This window comes from Bufo gargarizans, chromosome 3 (assembly GCF_014858855.1).
Source record: "Bufo gargarizans isolate SCDJY-AF-19 chromosome 3, ASM1485885v1, whole genome shotgun sequence".
In the NCBI taxonomy this organism is placed as follows: Eukaryota; Metazoa; Chordata; class Amphibia; order Anura; family Bufonidae; genus Bufo; species Bufo gargarizans.
The window spans coordinates 36,978,972-37,000,448 of NC_058082.1; the positions used below are offsets into that span (position 1 = coordinate 36,978,972).

The 21,477-nt window shown below is 40.2% G+C and overlaps 1 protein-coding gene across 8 annotated transcripts in view; it reads left to right on the forward strand.

Annotated features, from left to right (window-relative positions):
* The window catches only part of SYTL2 (synaptotagmin like 2), a 48,763-nt gene that overhangs the window by 15,256 nt on the left and 12,030 nt on the right, over positions 1 to 21,477 (forward strand). For 5 of the 8 annotated variants that reach the window (XM_044288485.1, XM_044288486.1, XM_044288489.1 and 2 more), the window contains 4 exons: positions 312 to 2,789; positions 9,100 to 9,141; positions 14,323 to 14,418; positions 18,173 to 18,211. In XM_044288485.1, the coding sequence (XP_044144420.1) occupies positions 312 to 2,789; positions 9,100 to 9,141; positions 14,323 to 14,418; positions 18,173 to 18,211 (2,655 nt within the window). The remainder of the gene's footprint in view (positions 1 to 311; positions 2,790 to 9,099; positions 9,142 to 14,322; positions 14,419 to 18,172; positions 18,212 to 21,477) is intronic. The other 3 variants (XM_044288488.1, XM_044288491.1, XM_044288487.1) reach the window with 2 other exon arrangements.

The window sequence follows — 21,477 nt, forward strand, 5'->3', positions numbered from 1 at the left end:
GGTTTTAAACGTATTAAGAAAGTTTATGATGGTCTCTCATCCTGGATTATACAGCCTTGACGATCTGTTAATACTGCGTTTTAGTCCCTATACTTCGGAACATGCTGGACCAATGGTATTTTGGGATTATCTGAATTTGCCATATTCCTATTTATTCTGGGCGTATTTCTATTTTGGATGTTTTTGGTTTTGCTGGTCAAAAATCGAATTCATTTATATCTAATCTAGATTGTGCGTGAATTCTGTGTGATGCTTGTTATCTTGTAGCCTCTGGAAAAAAAAAAAAACAGTTAATGTTGGTTTTCCCACAGACTTTGCAATGGAAGATGCTCTCATGGAGCCAAGACTTCTTGACCAAAGAGGCAAGACTGAAAATGCTTACCAAAGAGAAAAATCACTGGAGTTTGGAAAAAGTTATGGTGGAGGTGGTAAAATAAACTATGGATCCAGTTATACCATTATCCAACCAGGACAAGTTTCCACCAATGAAGACATTTTGGCTCCTGAAAAGGCCTCAAATACGCGGTCATCTTATAATGTTTATGAAGATGAACCAAAGCCTAGTATTCATGATGGTGACTATTTCCCAAAGTGGAGACGTCCATATACTTCGGAGAATGAAGATTTATTGGCAGACAGATATGTTAAACCCGATCCTGAAAATAGAACGAATTCCAAGTATTCTCCTGGTAAACACAAAACAGATACTAAATATAAGTCCATGTTTCTTAAAAATACACCTGAAGTTGAAGGTAAAATAGCAGCACCTTCATCCAACTTTCCAGTAGCCCAAACTTTACCATTGTCTTCCAGGCCATTAAGTGGAGATTACCAAACTCGTGAAATAACTTTACGTGACAGTCCAGAAAGAAGAGACTTCCCAAAGTCTGCCAACTTCAAAGTAATGTCGTTGAAAGATAGAATTCATGATATGCCAAGTGAACAGCTGTCCAACCCATCCCAGTTTCAGAGCTTAAAGCATTTCTGGAATGTAGAAGACAAAAATTGGTCTAAGGGAGATGTAGCTACATCACCAGAAAAAATCCTTACAGATGTCTCCAAGAGAAACCAGCCCATCCGAGCTGACTTTAAACAAAGAAATTCTAAAGAGATCCCTGTAAGTGACCTCAGTCTCCAGAGTTCATTTGACAGCCTATCTGAGGAGGAACAAACTTCTCAGAAAGTAGCTTCTTGGTTAGCACAGACTCCTACTGTTTATGGGGCTGAGCAATTAAATGCTGATGAAGATCAAGTCCAACCTGGTGAAGAAGTTATGGAAAACATTGATAAGACTGTGATAAACAGGAAAAACCAAGCTGAAGAGTTTTCAAGTGCCCTTCAGAAACTAACAGATGAAGCTTTAGAAACTCCTAAGGTTACAGAACCTGAATATGTGAAGAGTAAAGACAAACCGATTTCTCCTTTTAAGGAGTCGGACTTGTTGGATCAGAAGAAAAACACAACTACATTTTCAGTATCTTCGGCAGAAAAGAAGCTTCCTCCTACAAAGTTTTATGAACGTGTTGTACAAATTAGTAACACACCATCCCCTGCTAAAGAAACAAATACATCCCCTAAACAGTCTCCAAAAGAAGAAATTGAAGAAAGTGTAGAGAGAAGTGTTGCACCAGCAAAAACGGCAAATGAGTTCAAAATTGGTTTTCAGAAGCTGATGGAAGAATATGAATCTGTGCCCACCAAATCTGACCGTGAACACCAAGAAGACCCAAACTCAAAAGGTAAGGAGCAACAACTGATTGAAACGGAAGAGATCATAGATAAATCCTTTGTTCCCAAAGGGAATGATCATCAAGAATTTATTGCAGCACTGAATAGGTTGAAAATTGAAGCCTCCACACCATCTATCGTTGAAGATCAGGATGAGCAACCTGAAACAATATTGATGCAGAACTCGGCGAGTCCTGTAAAGTCTTCATTTAAAATTGGTTTTGAACATCTCATGCCAGCCGAAGAGGATACACATGAGTCTCCTCAGAAATCCAGTGCAAATTACACAGTTCAGTCATCTCCACACCATAATGAAGATACAAATGGGATTGAAGAAGTGGTCGAGAAAACATTAGCACCAAGTCGAGTAGATGAAAATGATTTTGGTGCTGCGCTAAAGAAACTAGAGCAGGAAGCAGCTGCCGTTGACCCTAGTGAACCAGAGGATAACTATGAAAAGCCAAAAATAACTCCAACTTTGCAAAGTGCAAGGAGCACTTCTGCTGTGCAAAGCTTTGAAATTCCAAGGTCTGATATACAAAACATGGCTCCCTCATCTAACTTCATGGAAAAGAAATCTGCATTCGAAGATCCTCTGTATTCTAACAGAAGCAGAAAGTCATCCGTGGAAGCTAAGGATGCTTATGTGACCAACACAATTCCTGAAAAAGAAAAACCTAAATATTCTTTTTATAGACAAGAAAATCTTCCAGTGGAAGAAGAAACCATAGAAAAGACCATTATTAATACCGAAGAGAGCAATGCGGACTATAAGAACAGATTAATGCGTCTGGAAGAAGAATCAGCAACTTTACCAGAAGAACTGGAAGATCTATCAGTTGATGACCCACTCAATGTTTCACCGGCTCCGACAAAGGAAGTATTTATTTCAAAGAAAGTGTTTAACAGTGAATCAATGCCAATTGAGCTACCTTCTTCAAGAGGTATGCCAAAGGACCTCAGTCAACCGCAACCCTATGCCTACAAGGAGCTGGCAAATAATCCTCAATCTCCATCTGATCAGTCTGGCTCTTTCACAGGAAGCGCAGGAAATGTGCTATGTGAGATTTTTACTATTATTATTTATGATCATCACTTTTATTATTCTTGAGGTTCTCCACCAAATCCTTTGTTTGCTTACGAAATGTGTCGACAGGTACTTATGTCTATATATATATATATATATTCCCATTAGGGCATATAAATGTCATTGGGAGGGGGCTCTTGCCCAGGACCCCTGTCTGAGTCGATAGCAGATAGCAAATGGGGGACACCAAACATGACACCAGTGGACTCAAACGTGTTAGTCGGGAACCTTTTTGTTCTCAAAAAATTATATCACTGACAGAGGGTCAAAGAATTAAAAAGTTTAGCAAAATTATGTACATCACAACTAAAATAAGGACTTGTCAAAACATTTATGAAGGTTTAAAAATGTTTTTGGTGTAGAACCTCTTATGTCCAAGAACAATTTTATTTATTTTTAACAAAAAGTAGAAAATGATGACTTTTGACTCAGTCTGGTTTAATGGTAATTAGAGAAATTTATAATGCTTTTTTTTTTTTTTTAAGAAATCTGTTGAACAGAATTAAAGGAACGCTCCAGGTAAAAATATACACTGTTATGCCTAGTGCAGGGCGTGAATGGGTGGGACATGACAACATTCTGTCAAGCTGTTTGAATCCCAGTGTCTTGTATTTCAGCCTTGGTATCTGCTCTCGGCATAACACTGTGTTATTTATTATGCCTGGAGGCTTTCTTTAACTATGTGACAACAGGTGTAACTTGTAGATTACAGCGTTTTTTCTTTGGCCTGGTGGGTGGATGTGACACGGTAATCTTGCGTATATATATATCTGCTTCGTAGCTACTCTAACATAGTTGACCCCCTGTGTTTTGTACTTACTATGTGTGATAGAACAAAAGCTGTTAGCGCCCCCTGAAGTATGATACAGCCAGTATGCTTACATTTAAAAGCCACTAACGGTGGAAAGGAGAAATCTCTACCTGTCGGTGGTCCTGTATTTCCTGGAAAGTGAAGGCACTAGGCGAGATTAGGCTACTTTCACACTTGCGGCAGAGTGATCCGGCAAGCAGTTCCGTTGCTGCAATCTGCATGCAAACGGACAGCATTTGTAGACTGATCCGGATGCAGATCCGTCTACAAATGCATGGCAAGAACGTATCAGTCTCTCCAGATGTCGTCCGGAGAAACTGATCCTATATATATATATATATATATATATATATATATATATATATATATAATATATATATATAATATATATATAATATATATATATATAATATATATATATAATATATATATATATATATATATATATATATTTATATTTTACATTTTTACGGGTCTGCGCATGTGCCGACCGGAAGGACGGATCCGGCATTCCTGCAACTGATCTGGAATTTTGGATGGAGATAATACCGCAGCATGCTGCGGTATTTCCTCCGTCCAAACCGCCATTCAGTGACTGAACTGAAGACATCCTGATGCATCCTGAACGGATTTCTCTCCATTCAGAATGCATGGGGATGAAACTGATCAGTTCTTTTCCGGAATTGAGCCCCTAGGACGGAACTCAATGCCGGAAAAGAAAAACTTTAGTGTGAAAGTACCCATAGTTACCTAGGAGCAACTGGTCAGATTAGTATTTTGCTGTTGCATACTATTTTTAAGTATTTTTGTTCTCTATTGCAATTTATTACTTTTAATATTGTGCCTTTTTAATTATTTTTAATGATAGATAATCCTAAAAAATAAATATTACAGTATATAATTAGAATTTTTGAACTGCCTTCTGCATTGATGGTGCTCCTCATAGTTAGGCCTCGTACACACGACCGTATGTATTTTGCGGTCCGCAAAAAATACGGATGACGTCTGTGTGCATTACGTATTTTGTGGAACGGAACAGCTGGCCCCTAATAGAACAGTCCTATCCTTGTCTGTAATGCGGACAATAATAGGACAGGTTCTATCTTTTTTGCAGAACGGACATCCGGAAACAGAATGCACACTAAGTACCTACTGTTTTTGGGGTTGTTTTTTTTGCGGACCCATTGAAATGAATGGTTCCGTATACGGTCCCCGAAAAAAATGGAACGGACACGGAATGAAAATACATTCGTGTGCATGAGGCCTTACTGAAAGGATGATGGTATTGTAGTACATATTTACAAGATTGTGTCCAAAGTTATCAGAAAGTCGCAAAAGCCAAAGGAAATGTATTTCAGACTTATCCACTTGCTTCTCCCAGTGGTTTCCACTAGTAATATTTATACGCTATCCTCAAGTAAGGGGATCTGACTGCTGGGGAAAAACGGGGGGCCTTGAGTCCTCTATGAGAATGGAGTGGTGTTGCGCTTTCAAGATTACGTCCAGTGTTCCCTCTAAGCCTTGGCAGCTGCTGAGCGGGGTCGGCTCAGAGCTGGGCACAGCGCCATCAAAGGTGGGCGATAGGAAAACCTAAGATAATTGTCACTTCAAAGAGCATACAAACCTTAGCGCCATCCCATACAATACAGCATAACCCCTGCACCATCCCGTACAATATACAGTATAGTCCTCTCTGTGATCACTGGACATTGCTCTCCATATAAAAACCATACAGGGAAAAAAAAATCTTTGATCCAAAGAACTTAAATAGAAAAACTAATAACCAAGAGGCTAAACAAAACCCAGTTTCTGACCCTTATGTTAAAACATAACTTTCATTTTATTGCTCTAATACCTAAACACCTAAAGGAAAAAAAAAAAAATTTAAAAAGCTGCCGTTTCTCTAGATGACCTTATGTTGATAGTAGTGGTAATAGAGTCTCAAGGGCCTATAAAAGCAGCTACACTATTTTTACTAATCATTGAGACTCTATTAACACTACTATCAACATAAGGTCATCTAGAGAAACAGTAGGTTTTATTTTTTTCCTTTCTCTTTAGGTGTTAAAATAGAACTTTAATTAGATTGCTCTAACACCTAAACACCTAAAGGGGGAAAAAAGAAAGACTGTGCTGGGCTGGCGGCGCTGCTGTTGCTGTGGGCTGTGGCAGGGTTGGGGGTGAAAAGGGGAGAAAAATACGTTATAAAAAAGTCTGATAAATACCAGTGTGAATGAAGGACTGTTAAAAGGGGTTAATAACTACTGAAGGCCCTTCACAGTAGTTATTAACCCCTTTAAGCAGTCCCCCAGTCACAGTATTTATTAACCACTTCAGCAGTCCCCCATTCACAGTATTTATTAACCACTTCAGCAGTCCCCCATTCACAGTATTTATTAACCCCTTCAGCAGTCCCCCCTTCACTGAAGAGGGGACTAGTGAAAGGGGTTAATAAATACTGTGAATGGGGGACTGCTGAAGTGGTTAATAAATACTGTGAATGGGGGACTGCTGAAGTGGTTAATAAATACTGTGAATGGGGGACTGCTGAAGTGGTTAATAAATACTGTGAATGGGGGACTGCTGAAGTGGTTAATAAATACTGTGAATGGGGGACTGCTGAAGTGGTTAATAAATACTGTGACTGGGGGACTGCTTAAAGGGGTTAATAACTACTGTGAAGGGCCTTCAGTAGTTATTAACCCCTTTTAACAGTCCTTCATTCACACTGGTATTTATCAGACTTTTTTATAACGTATTTTTCTCCCCTTTTCACCCCCGGCCCTGCCACAGCCCACAGCAACAGCAGCGCCGCCAGCCCAGCACAGTCTTTCAATTTCTTTCAGACCAGACACGGCCACTACCTCAGCGAACTCTGTGGCCACGCTCCTCAGAGTTCCCTTCCTTCTCCCACGAATCCTGCAGCGCCAATAAGTGCGCGAACAGCGGTGTGTGTGTGACGTCTGACGTTAAAGAACACAGTGACGACTGACGTTATGTAGGCGGCGCCCCGCTGTGCTGAGCCGCACAAGACTACGAGGAGGACGTCAGCGCCGTCACGCACATAAGTCTGACGAGTGACGACAAGAGCTGGCATTTTGCCAGCAGCGTTAGCGAACTAGGCTGAGTGAGCGGGCATTATAAAATGGTGAGCGGGGTCACAATAATTGCTGCGCGGCCGCCCACCCGCGCAGCTTAGAGGGAACACTGATTACGTCTCCATTTATTTCTGTGGGACTGCCAGAAAGGGCATCTAGAACTGTACTTTCCGGTCCCATAAAAGTTAATGGAGTGAATAGAGGACTCCTGATCCCCATAATGGATAGGGGGCCATGTGCTGTTAGTGAGAACCCCCCCCCTTTAATTCTATGCAATCGCAACTTCATATTGAACAGTATATCTTAATCATATATATTTGCATTGGAAAAATTCCTGCTTTATTCACAGGATCTGCAATGATTTCTGCACTGGGAATAAGAAAGTGTATCAGCTTATCCCAAAGTTTATCTTTAGACACTGTATAATGAGGTTCCGCAATGTTAAAATCCTCATCATTTTCAAAATGAATGCTTGTTGTCAGTGAATACAACAATTCTATGCAATTTTCTACATTCACTTAGCTGCAGAAGGTTTCATTGCATCAGTGTAGGCAAGAGCAGACTTGCCTGGCTGCTATATTATATCAGTCTGCAGATATGTGGAAAGATATGTTTTGGGGTGAAAAGAGGTTACCATTTTCTGATAGCAAACAGAGATTTTGACAATGGTAAGAACCTGAGTCTTAGTTTATTTGAATGCAGCTGAACTTTTCATACGACGATTAAAGGGGTTCTGCAGTTTGTTTAAACTGATGATCTATCTTCTAGATAGATCATCAGCATCTGATCGGCGGGGGTCCGACACCCGGGACCCCCACCGATCAGCTGTTTGAGAAGGCAGCGGCGCTCCAGGAGCGCCGCGGCCTTCTCGCAGTTTACCGCAGGCCCAGTGACGTCACGACTTGTATCAACTGGCCTGGCCGCGGCTAAGCTCTGTTCACTTGAATGGGGCTTAGCCGCGCCCAGGCCAGTTGATACTAGTAAACGCAGATCAGATGCTGATGATCTATCCATAGGATAGATCAACAGTTTAAAAAAACTGCAGAACCCCTTTAAGCTTTATTTACATATGACTAAAAATTATTTTATTAACTTTAATTTTTTAAATTAAATTTAATGTTGCCTATAACAATTCAGATTTCAGATGCAGGGTTGCAAGTAAGAAAATACTTGTCTTTCGTGTATGAACGGCCTTTACATTATTTATCATTTAATATTGGTGCATCATTATTGTGCACCATTCCTTTGAGTATGTCCATCTCTTCTGTATTCCCCCCCCCCATTTACTGCTCCAAAGCATGTCCAATAAAACAATTTAAAAAAAATAATAAAAATTGAAGCAAATTCATAAATATTCTACATTTTTGGGCCAAAGCTCCTTAACAGATGTGTTGCTATAGCTACAGACTACAAACAAGCTCTGTTTAGTCTGATTCTAAAGTCACTCTTTTTTAATCAGTCCCTGTTTATAGGTCATCAGTATCTGATAGGTGGTGGTCTGACCCATCCCCTGCCTGGGCAATGTGATGTCACATGGCCTGGACCAGGGGTGGGCAACCTGCAGCACTCCAGCTGTTGTGAAACTACAACTCCCGGCATGCATACTTGCTCTGCTCTTCTCAGAAATCTCATAGAAATAAATGGAGCATGCTGGGAATTATAGTTTCACAACAGCCAGGTTGCCCACCCCTGGCAACTCGGTTCTGTTGAAGTGAATGGAGCTCAACTGCGATACCAAGCACAGCCACTACTTCTGGTGCCGATGTGCCTTCTTAAAAAGCTGATTGGTGGGGGTCCTGGGAGTTGGACCCCACTGATCTGATACAGATGACCTAAAAAAAATCTTGGAAAACCCCTTTTAAATGTATGTTCGCATGACTTATGAGACTGACGAAAGGAAGTATGGCTACGGGGTCAGAATACACAGTTTATCTGTAACAATGGAGACACATAGGTTTGTATAGGAGCTGTATATACAAAACGGTACATTTTTAATGAACATAAAAATTTGCTGTGATGAAGGACCTAGCCTTCATTTTTAAATAATAGATTAGCCTTCATTTGTATATATTTTGTAGCTTAAAAAATTTATTTTTGTATCTCTACTGTAGCATTTGATTATGCCCTGTTCTTGACAAAGTCAATAGTTTGTATGTTATTTTTAATTTCCGTAATTTAAAATAACTCCAGATGAAGAAAAAAAAAAAAGCTAAAACATAGGCTAGTGAACAAGTTTTTAGTTTTTTTTTCTTATACTGTATTCGTGTAATATTGAATTTTGTGAGGCCCCATTATGAAACTACAGGTCAGGTAGAATAGAAACCCATATTTGTCCAAATTATAGAAAGGCATTTGTTTTCTCTTTTATGTTTCAGATAAGAAGCCAGGCAGTTCCGAAGTATCAAACTCTAAGCAAGGTAAGCCAGCTCTTGCAGGCAGCCAAAGTGACTCCAGTTCATCCAAAGATAAATATACAATTGAGGTCATGAAGGCACAGGATGAGTCCATAAGTAAAGTTCTAGATTGGTTTAGTCGCAGTTCTGACTCGGTTGATGACCGAATGCCATCTGTGGGTTTGTTGGAGGAATCAAAAACTAGACCCCAAAAGCTAATTACTAATGCTGACAAATTGGAAGATAAGGCCTCTAGACATGATGTTGATAATTTAGTTAGTGGAAGTGAAGCCACACAACAGATGAATCCCACTCCCCAAATGACTAGGAATTTGGAATCCAAAGAGGACATGAAGACTATAGATGGTGACCAGCCAGAGATTATGAATACAAACTCTTTATCTCCTGTAGAAGATGAATTCGTTCCACCTCATCAGATGCCTTTAAAAGAATCTTTGGAGTTTGGAAAGAGCGGAAGTGGATCTGGAAAAATTTTGCATAGCTCAATCAATGAAGATTCCCTTCAAAAAGACCTGCAACATCCTGTGCAAGGAGAATTTGAAAAAGGCAAAGAAAGTTTAACAGAATCCTTGGAGTTTGGAAAGAGTGGAAGTGGATGTGGAAAAATTCAGAGTAGCTCAATCAATGACAATCCCCTTCAAGAATATCTACCACTTGATGTGGAAGGAGTATCTGAAACAGACAAAGACAGTTTAACAGAATTATTGGAGTTTGGAAAGAGTGGAAGTGGATGTGGAAAAATTCTGAGTAGTTCAGTCAATGATGATTCAATTCAAAAACATCCACACTCTCCTGTGGGTGGAGTATTTGAAAAAGACAATTTGGAAGCTGAAAAGGAAGAGAGTAGTGAATTGAAGGAAAAGGTGGCTTCTTTGGATGAGGATGATACAGGAGAAACTCCAGTGAGTAAGCTAATAGAACTCGAGGAGGTTTTGAGTCCTACTTTAGAACAAAAAGACCAAACTTCCAAAAACATAGAGAAGGATATGTCAATTATTCCACAAAGGAGAGTTAGTGATATTAAACTATTGTGGGAAGGGGATAGATCATCTCAAGATGCAACCAAACAGCCAGTCTTAAGTAATACTGAGAATCCTTTAAGTCCAGTCAAATTATCCATTACTCCAAAAAGTGGTTCTATTGACAGTGATTCCCCTCAAGAGTATACACAACTTCCTGTGGGAGGAGTATTTGAAACAGACAAAGAAAGGTTAACAGAATTATTGGAGTTAGGAAAGAGTGGAAGTGGGTGTGGAAAAATTCAGAGTAGCTCATCAGCTAATGAGGATTCACTTAAAAAATATCCACAATTTCCCATGGGGGGTGTATTTGAGGGAGACAAAACAAGTTTGGAAGCTGAAAAGGAAGAGGGTAGTGAACTGAAGCATAGGGTGACTTTATTGGATGAGGATGACACTGGAGAAACACCAGTGGGTAAGGTAAAAGACCAAACTAAGTTTTTGATTCCCACTTTAGAACAAAATGAAAACACAAGTTTAAAAAACACAGGTGAGGATGTAGCAATCATTCCACAAACAAGAGCTAGTGATGTTGAACCACTGAGGGAAGGGGACAGCCCATCTCAAGATGTAACCATAAATAATGTCAAGCATCCTTTTAGTCCATTTGAATTATCTACTGCTCCAAAAATCAGTTCTTTTGACAGTGATTCCCTTCAAAAAGATCCACAACTTGCTGTGGGAGAAGTATCTGAAACAGAAAAAGAAAGTTTAACAGAATTATTGGGATTTGGAAAGAGTGGAAGTGGAGGTGGAAAACTTCAGAGTAGGTCAATAAATGATTCCCCTAAAAAATATCCACAACTTTCTGTATTTGAAAATGACAATAAACGTTTGGAAGCTGAAAAGGTAGAGAGTAGTGTATTGAAGGAAAAGGTGGCTTCTTTGGATGAGGATGATGCAAGAGAAACACCAGTGGATAAGGTAAAAGACAAAACTAAGGTTTTGACTCCTACTTTAGAACAAAAAGAAGACCAAAGTTCCCAAAAAACAGAAGAGGATATATCCATAATTCCACAAAGGAGAGTAAGTGATATTAAACTATTGTGGGAAGGGGATAAGCCATCTCAAGATGCAACCAAAAAGCCAGTCTTAAGTGATATCAAACATCCTTTTAGTCCAGTTGAATCAATTACCCCAAAAAGCGATTCTTTTGACGGCGATTACCAGAATGGTGCAAGCCTTGTGACTTTTAAAAAAGTGATAGTGGAGGATGAAGATGACCCCATATCCCCTATCAATCAACTAAAATCATTTTGGGAAAGTGATAGGAACAAAGATACAACAAAAGGTAAACCAGATGGACAGTCCATGGAGAATGAAAACTGGACTGAGCACAAACTGGCACCTATGGCAGATCCAAAGTCAAAATTCAAAACGAGGCACACAATACAAACTTTTATTGAAACTGATAAATCTACTGACCCAGAGAAATTTTTTCCTGGAAGACGTGTTTCACTTGGTGAAGGTGCAAATGAAAGTCTAAAAGATCGCATAAAATCCACATCCTTCCAAAGTTTAAAACATTTCTGGAATACATCAAATAAATCAGACAATAAGTGGAATAATCAAACCCTCCCAGAAAACTCCACTAAGCAGTTTGGTTCCAATCCTGACATAAGAATCAAAGAACCATTCATATTAAAAGCTAAAAGTAGACTAGCAGCAACGAGTTTGCATGATATTAGACAGGACCCATCAGCTGTTTCTCAATTTCAGGCATATAATGCAGAACCTACTTCTAGGAAATTTAGCAGAGGAAATGGTAAAAAGGAAGACCAACAGAAGCCAGTAAACAAAACTGAGATAAATCCTAGTCACACTAGTGGTGGAAATAATAAACCTGAGAAGCCAATAAGATCAGTTGATGTAGTGCTTCAGAAAAGTTTGATACCCTCCAACTATCAGAAATCTTCCAGTACAGTTGCTGATAAGCGTGAAGCCGAAGAAGGTTCTGGCATATCCGATGAAAAGCAAAGGGCACTTACAAAAGTCTTGGAAAATTCAGTTGATCCAAAAAAGATTGCAGAAAGTGAAACTAGCCTAGGGTTGAAAACATTACAGGATGAGTTATTGGGTAAAAATATTAATTCACCAGAAGAAAAGCCCCAGTCCACAACTTTTGAAAATTGTCCCGATGTTCAAAGTGTGTATCGAGATGAAGAAAATGGGGAAATTAATGAGAAGGGTCGAAAAATGCTTCTTGTAAAACAAAATGGATTTGATGTTGTTTCACCTGTACTTTCTAATGTAGCTGAGCCTCTACAGGAAAACAAGAAAGAACTTTCAGAAAATGAGTATTCTACAGGAAAAGATGAAGCATCTGATTTGAGGGAGGTGGTTAATGAAAATATTGAAAAAACTGTCATTCCGCTCAAAAATGACCCTAGTGACTTTGATAGAAAATTACAAAATCTGTACAATGAATCTCTGAATACAGTAGACTTTAAAAATGGAAATCTGACCGCACATGAGTATATGGGCATAGACGAACCTGTCCAAACTTTTAGTAAAGTCCTGGCAGTTTCATCAGGACCATATAAGGACAATCAGCCTATAATAATCAATATTTCATCCAAAAAGACAGAGATTGGGAATAAGGATACAACCCAGCCTCAGCAGGACAATCTCACTGAAACAAGTTTAATTAGGCATGTACATTCTGATATCCCCACTGCACTTGGTCAAACAGTTGCTCTACCTTCCAGTGACATCACAAATATAAATTCTGAAGAACTTGCATCTGAACTAAAAGGTTCTTTATCCAGGGAACCTGAAGTAAATGAGATATCTGAACCAAACGCTAAGTATAATGCTCCCCCACCAGAAAAGCTATGCAAAAAAGAAATTATAGAAAGAATTGAGATGCCGGTTGTCCTACCCAAAACTCGTTCTAGTTATTTTGATGATAAACTTAAACAACTGTATGAAGAGTCACAAAATTCTCAGCCTAATCTTGAGGAGACTGCAGACAGTGTGGCTGAGAATAATGAGCATGCTGGGGTAAAGAGTGAAGCCAATGTTTATTTGTATTCTAGTGAACCAAAAAAAACATTCCTTAAGTCGTCTACAGTAAATTTGGAGTCTTCTCAGAGCATATCAGCTGATCGGGAGACACTGACTGATGAAAGTGCTCCTTCTGGTTCTCAAGCTCCGGATATTTTGCTGCAGGAAGTAAATGAAACAATTGAGAAAACTGTAGCACCAAAAAGAATAACGAATGCTAAAAGCTTAGAAGAACTTCAAAAAGAGGCCAAGAATGAGGAAGCTGGGGAATTGGTAGGAAATGTCTCTTCTGGTCACATGACCCTTAATGAGTCCATCTCCAAGCTAAATGATCAAGTATTGAGAGAAAACTGCATTTCTGAAACTATTCCTGGAGAAAAAGAAGACCCTACGTTAGAGGGAACCGAACCTGCCAGATATGAAAAACATGAAGAAGGAACTCCAGAAACAAGTGTAACCTTCATGTCTGATAGACAGAGTACACCTGTAAAAGAAAAAAACGGATCTTTACGAAGGAGTACATTGGAACTCTATCTGGAAGCACCATATCGAAGAGAAATATCAAAAAGTATAGATTTCAGCACTTTTGAATATGTTCCTTCAGATGCCAACAAATGTAGGTTTTATGTCTTCCTCCTTATAGTAGAATTAGGTTGTGTTTTGCTTGTCTGGCGGTAACTTTTACAGTTCTTTTGCAGGACTAATTGTTTGTATTTTGGTTTGTACATTCTGTCTAGTAACTTTTTCTTAAGAATATCGATACAGAGTCCATTTTTGCGATCAGTGTATGTTGCCAAGACAATTTGATCTAAACTCTTTTGGGGGGGGGGAGAAACAACTCCCTATATGGCACGTTAAACTACACTGATTTATAGGTTTTCCGTTCAGGGAAACCACAGATCTATGGCTGGTCTCATATGAACTGTGCTGTAACAAGGGGCATGAAAAATATACATGGTGAATGAATAGAAACTATAAATATAATGTACTGTATCTGGTTAAAGTTGCTAGAGAGTGTGAACAAAAAAATGAAAAAGGTTCTTATAGTTAATGGCTTTTTTCATTTATAATTTTTTTTTACAATTCTCTCATGTTTGAGTATATCAAATATTTTTTTTTTCCTTTTTGTACAGTGCTCACACACTTTGTTTTACAACAGGTATGGATAACTCAAACCCCGTTTTGAGCGCGCTGAAAAGGAGCACAGCTAAAACGCTTAACAAAGCTGTACTGGAAGTTTCCCCCACAAGTACAAGTGAGGATGTAGCATGTCTGCTGTCTCTTAAGGCCATACTAAACCAGCTAACATGCTCTATATCCGTTACACTAACCGCTCTGTAGAAGTCCAGGTTTCTCATGAAGTGTTCTTCTGAGTCTCCTGACTCTACACTTTGTGATGTCACCAGAGACGTTGGCAATGAAAGTTTATAGGACAAGTATATCGTAAAAGAATGCATTTTCTGTTAAAGCCTTAGGGCCGATGCCTCTGGTCACATCTATTAAAAAAAAGAAAACTTTCTAACTTTGCATGTCAAAAGTCAAAATTTTACTTACAAACATTTAGCATTTTCTCAATGAGTGGCCAAAGTGGATAATAGAACATTTAAGGTTTTGAAAGCTTCCAATATGGTAAGAGTGCCTTAAAAATAGGGACATCGAGCAAGTCCTCTAGATAAAGTCAAAATGAGGGCTCGTTCACACCACCACATGTCCCTTCTTGCAATTTTGCACATCTCATCCTTTAAACAACCTACTTTTTATGAGCAAATTTTGTAATTAATCATATTTTCCTTTCCATATTGATCGTGCTGGCATGCTAAGCCACAGCCATGGTCATCCTACGCATGAATTGACCCTAGAATATTAAATTTCAATCTGAGTCTTTTATTTATTGAGTTTACAGTTAATTTATTAACCAAAAAGTTTTCCAGGATCGGTATTTATTGAGAAAATGTCTAATGACTTATTTTTGGACCGCATGGCTAATACTTTTAAAAAGTAACCTTTTGTTCCCCTTTCATTTATTTTCTTACCTTGTAGGAATTATTAACAGGAATATATTTTAACAACATATGTTTCATACAGCTAAGAGTTGCATTTAAAGGGAACATGTCATTTTAACAGATCTATCAAAATCAGGACATTGGCATAATACCCTAATAGTATTATACTACTGGGTACAATTACACCCATTAAATGGCCAAATAGGGGCTAATAAGAAAGTTCTTCTTGGTTCTGTAAGGTCACATGATCTATCTTGGCCAGTCAGCTGCTCTGAAAAGGATCATGTGATGCACCCTGTGACCTGAAAGGATCATGTCAATCCACAAAACCAGGAAATGCTTTCTTTCAGCCTCACCTCTCCCCCGTTTATCACATTGGGGGATCGTTAATAGATGCTATTCGAGTGTAATTGTATCAGTCTATTAGGTGGTCAAACTAATGCTCTCATTTAAAGAGGTCTGTAATAGTGTCAGGATGTCTTTTAAGGTGCTCTGTAATTTCTTATAGGGGTTGTCCACCTTCTGGTTACTGTTGACCAATGTGTATGTGAGATAACTATATGGCACTTCTTAATATAGCCTTTGTTGAAAACCTGCACCATTTTCTAGATTTTATAAGGTATGCTCCCTTTTTTTTTACAAAGTCTTTTGTGCTGTCCACACAGAGGTCCTGTCCATATAATGGCTGCTGATGAAGGGTCATGTGACCGGGCAAATCGCCTCCATGGAATGTCTCCTCCATTCAAACACCATGCACCTGCACTAAACTCCCAATTGTATAAGTAAAGATGGCAGGTGCAGTGTGTTGGAATGGAGGTGGCATCACGTGGAGGTGATTTGCCTAGTCACATGAGCCTCCATCAGCAGCCATTTTATGGACAGGAACTCTGTGTGGACAGCACATAAGACCCTGTAAGCAAGGGGCATACCTTCTGAAACAATGGTGCAGAATTTTAACAAGGACTATATTTAGTAAGTGCGAATATAATCATCTCACAAACACATTGGACAACAGTAACCAGAAAGTGGCCAACCCCTTTAAATTTGTGTTCATCTGAGGGTAGGTCCTCACGCAGCAGATTTTTCCACTGTGGATATTTCTGCAAATCTGTAGTGAACATGCCGAATTAGCTTCAGACTTGCCATCAATTTGACCCCATTAGGGTACCAGGTTTACAAACAGAATTTTCCATCTGGCGTTTATTGCACATTTCTCAGGGTTTCTGCACCAAAATCCACATGTGTTACTAGTGGATTTTGATGCACCTTGATGCATTCCTCCCCGGTTATTCTGACACAGCCATCCTCTTTGCATACTTGCATTACTTCACAAGATAGGGTCAACACACTCTTCCCCTCCTGCTATCATCTCATATAGCTTATTCTAACACTGGTCACTCCTATGACACTCTTCCTCTCATACAGCCCTCTCCCCACAAAAATTCTGCTAAGAGGACGTAGGTCACTGTCTCAAACATGATCAGCACACTCTTTTCCTGCTGCTGTAAACATTCCCATGTAATTCAAATTTTAGTATAGCCACTGAGCTATTCGATAAAATGTATCTGTATAGCGCCACCTGCTGTTTGTTCTTTTCCTTATTTCTTGTCCATCTCACTGAGGTGGTCGCACATGCTCAGTTTAAATCGTCAACTGTCGGTTTTAGGGAAAGAGCCATAGAAATTAGGACACGCCCCCTGTGCTGCCAGCCTGAAATAAATCTAGCAGAACTGCTGGTGCAATTAATGGGGAGATCTCAGGATCCATGTGAGGTACAGGGCTGGTTCTAACTTTGTTAGAAAGAAATGGTCATTCATTATATGATGTCTGACTTACATTTTTTGCATTAATCATGGCACAACCCCTTTAAGGGAAATGACTAGGCAGGTGGTACAGTTGGTATGCAGGGCAGGAGTAGCAACTGGGGTATATTATTTCAAAGAAAACAAATGGCTGGGTTAGTTTACTTAACAGACAGCACAGGGTAGTAGGTGGGCTAGAAAGGGAAACTTTGTGAAGACAGCAAACATGACGGTGAGTATATAGGACAAGGAGTAGAGTATTTGCCGGGCAACAGTATGAGTTTGACAGACTGGGTATACTGGGCAGAGAAAACCATCAGGCTTCATGGTTTTAGAGGATTGATGGTTCTAGTGGTTGATTCACTTGAAAAATCCACGGCACTCCAAATGCGTTTTATCAATTAATGATTTTTAATTCATAGTAGTTTTCACATCAATTAAACGTTAAACACCTCCAGAGCAGACACTGCACAAACAAGCCACAGATCCCTTGATAAAGGTCGACACCGACCGAAACGTTGGGGTTGTACTGCTTAACTTTTTTTAAAAAATACTGCTTGCATAATTGCTCTGGATGGAACGTTTAATTGATGTGAAAACTACTATGAATTAAAAATCATTAATTGATAAAACGCATTTGGAGTGCCGTGGATTTTTCAAGTGAATCTACTGACGTTTGTCCTCTACGAGCACCCACAATCTAGGGTGTGCAGATCTCATATATTCCTTGGGTTCTAGTGGTTGGGCATAATGGTCAGGTTGGCAGCACCGCAGCAAGACCAACTGGGTATACAGCACAGGGAGGCTTTGCATAATGGTCTGTGAGACCATACTGGGTTGTCATTGCACTGCACTTCACCCGCATCATGTTCCACATCACATTCTCCATTCTGGAGTTAATGAAGGATAAGCACTAATGACTTCTCCCACCCAGTCTAAATCACTTATTTCTATTCTGGCCGGGCAAGGTAAGTTCTCGCTCATTACTACTGTGGTCCAGTAAATCTGGACTACAGTAGACATCTTGGTCTTGATGGTTATGGTTAACACATCTGTCATTGGCCTAAAAGTTACACTAACAACGAGGTTTGTGCGTTTGCTGTGTACGATAAACTAATTCTAACATTGTCCCTTCCGGTAATGGCTCGCATGTCACTATAGTTGCTTGTACATTTTTCTCATTCTTTTGCTCTTTCCTGGACAGATCAAAACAACCTGAACAACCAAAAAGCAGACACACTAGGTAAGAAGACATACTCTGTGAAGATTAGAAATCTGCAGCTTGACCCCTGCATCTATTAAATGCAAGTAGTAAAAAGTCAGAGCAACTGGACTTTTCTTGAAGACGTTTCGCAAGTTATCCAACTAGCTTTCTCAGTTAGGATGGCTTGTGCGAGAAATGTCCAGCATTAAATACTGGTGACTTGATTGTATTTTCATGACTTAAGCGATTTAGGTGTGATTAAACTGCCTCGGGATAGGTATTAGAACAGCATTGTAAGTGGCATACAGTAGGTGTTGCAATCCTACACCTCTATTCAAGCTTGGTTTCTCCAATTTAACATAACCATCTTCTTTCACGCCTCCAGTCCTCCACTGTGTCTAAAATGCAAACGTTTCTCTGCAAATGTGTCCTTTTCCACTTACAATGCTGTTCTAACACCTCTCCCAAGGCAGTTTAATCACGCATAACAGTTTCAGTCATGCAAATGCAATGAACATCTTACCTAGGTGACTGAAGCTCAAGTTGCCAGTATTAAATGCCAGACATTTCTCGTACAAACCATTCTACACTCACCTAAAGAATTATTAGGAACACCTGTTCTATTTATCATTAATGCGATTATCTAGTCAACCAATCACATGGCAGTTGCTTCAATGCATGTAGGGTTGTGGTCCTGGTCAAGACAATCTCCTGAACTCCAAACTGAATGTCAGAATGGGAAAGAAAGGTGATTTAAGCAATTTTGAGCGTGGCATGGTTGTTGGTGCCAGACGGGCCGGTCTGAGTATTTCACAATCTGCTCAGTTACTGGGATTTTCACGCACAACCATTTCTAGGGTTTACAAAGAATGGTGTGAAAAGGGAAAAACATCCAGTATGCGGCAGTCCTGTGAGCGAAAATGCCTTGTTGATGCTAGAGGTCAGAGGAGAATGGGCGACTGATTCAAGCTGATAGAAGAGCAACGTTGACTGAAATAACCACTCGTTACAACCGAGGTCTGCAGCAAAGCATTTGTGAAGCCACAACACGCACAAGCTTGAGGCGGATGGGCTACAACAGCAGAAGACCCCACCAGGTACCACTCATCTCCACTACAAATAGGAAAAAGAGGTTACAATTTGCACGAGCTCACCAAAATTGGACTGTTGAAGACTGGAAAAATGTTGCCTGGTCTGATGAGTCTCCATTTCTGTTGAGACATTCAAATGGTAGAGTCCGAATTTGGTTTAAACAGAATGAGAACATGTATCCATCATGCCTTGTTACCACTGTGCAGGCTGGTGGTGTAATGGTGCGGGGGATGTTTTCTGGGCACACTTTAGGCCCCTTAGTGCCAATTGGCCATCGTTTAAATGCCACGGGCTACCTGAGCATTGTTTCTGACCATGTCCATCCCTTCATGACCACCATGTACCCATCCTCTGATGGCTACTTCCAGCAGGATAATGCACCATGTCACAAAGCTCGAATCATTTCAAATTGTTTTTTTGAACATGACAATGAGTTCACTGTCCTAAAATGGCCCCCACAGTCACCAGATCTCAACCCAATAGAGCATCTTTGGGATGTGGTGGATCAGGAGCTTCGTGCCCTGGATGTGCATCCCTTAAATCTCCATCAACTGCAACATGCTATCCTATCAATATGGGCCAACATTTCTAAAGAATGCTATCAGCACCTTGTTGAATCAATGCCACGTAGAATTAAGGCAGTTCTGAAGGCAAAAGGGGGTCCAACACCGTATTAGTATGGTGTTCCTAATAATTCTTTAGGTGAGTGTAATTGAGAAAGCCAGTCGGATGACTAGCAAAATGTCCTCAAGAAAAAAATATACGGTAAATCCAGTTGCTCTGACTTATCACTACTGATATATCAAGACTTGAATGAATGAAAACCTTCAGACACCCTGCATCCTTTCTTCCCTTCCATTCATTAAAAAACATTGCATACTAAAAATCACGATATCAGTAAAGTTGCAGAATTATGAAATGTCTTATTATAATGTTTGTGGAAGTCTGAGCCGGAAAAGTCTTCTGGGCTTTTAATATTGATGACCTATCCTCGGCATAGATTGTCAATATCAGATCGGTGGGGGTCTGCCACCCGGGACCCCTGCCAATCAGCTGTAGGAAGAGACTATGTGAACAGTGTGCATGTGCCGTCTCCAGTCTCTCTTCCTGCTGCTATGTCTATCACCAATATTAAAAGCCCAGAGAACCCCATAAAGGATAGCATTTAATGGAACTCATTAAACCATTGGGGGGGGGGGGGGGCCTGGATCTTTAGAACCCCCACCAAAGGGCGAGGGGGGGGGGGGTCATGCTCGACTGACTGCTCTGCTCCTTCAGCTGTGATCAGCTCTCCTTGGAAAGGTGAGCAGAGTGGTCTACAGATCACTAGAAATGATCTAATTCTGCACACCTGTCGTCTCCAAGAAGTGCTGAGCAAAGCCAATCACAGCCGAAGGAGCGCGATTAATTTACCTTTTAAGGTGCTGCAAGAGCTCAGATACATCAGGGGTTAAAGTGACATGTGTACTTTGGGAAAACTTTTAATATGTCAGTGACTTGATTTGTGGGGTTTCAAGTGCTGTGACCCCCGCTGATCTCTAGCGGGAGGAAAGAGAAGTGCTCACGTAGCACGCTCTCCCTCCTTGCTGCAGAAGACCAAAATGAGATGGGCCCATAGACTTTCTATTGAGTCCGTATTGCTTCAGTCTCCTACAGTGAGGATGGAAAGCATGCTATGTGAGTGCTTCCCTCTCCTGGCAAGGATCTCGGCGCTCAAATCCCCACCAATCAAAAAATTTGATTACTGATAAAATGTTGTTCATATGAATCCATTAGTTTTCTTAATGAGTTCCTCACCTGCGAGGGGTTGTTCCTGCTTCTGATAAAGCTTTCCCTCCACTTGATTGACAGAGCCGGATATCTCTGACTGTGAGAATATCATGCCGACGGCACATGAACTGTCGCTGCTCTGGAAGTAGAGCCTCTGTGTTTTTGCTGGTACTTGAGGTTGTCAGGGTTGGGCGAGATGTCAGAGGAGAGCTTCGTCAGCAGTGGGGACAGGCCCTTGCAGATGAAGAACTCGTATGAATCCATTAGCTAGTCTTTACCTTTGGTATGTTGCGATAACATATCAAAACTGTTCCCCAAGTACGGTGCTACTTTACGGCATATGTTAAACACAGCGACAGAAAGCAACGACGCTTGAATCAAAAGGTTCCTATTCTTTAGCTGTAGCCAATGACGTAGAAAGGCTGCGAGTCTCCGCTCACAGA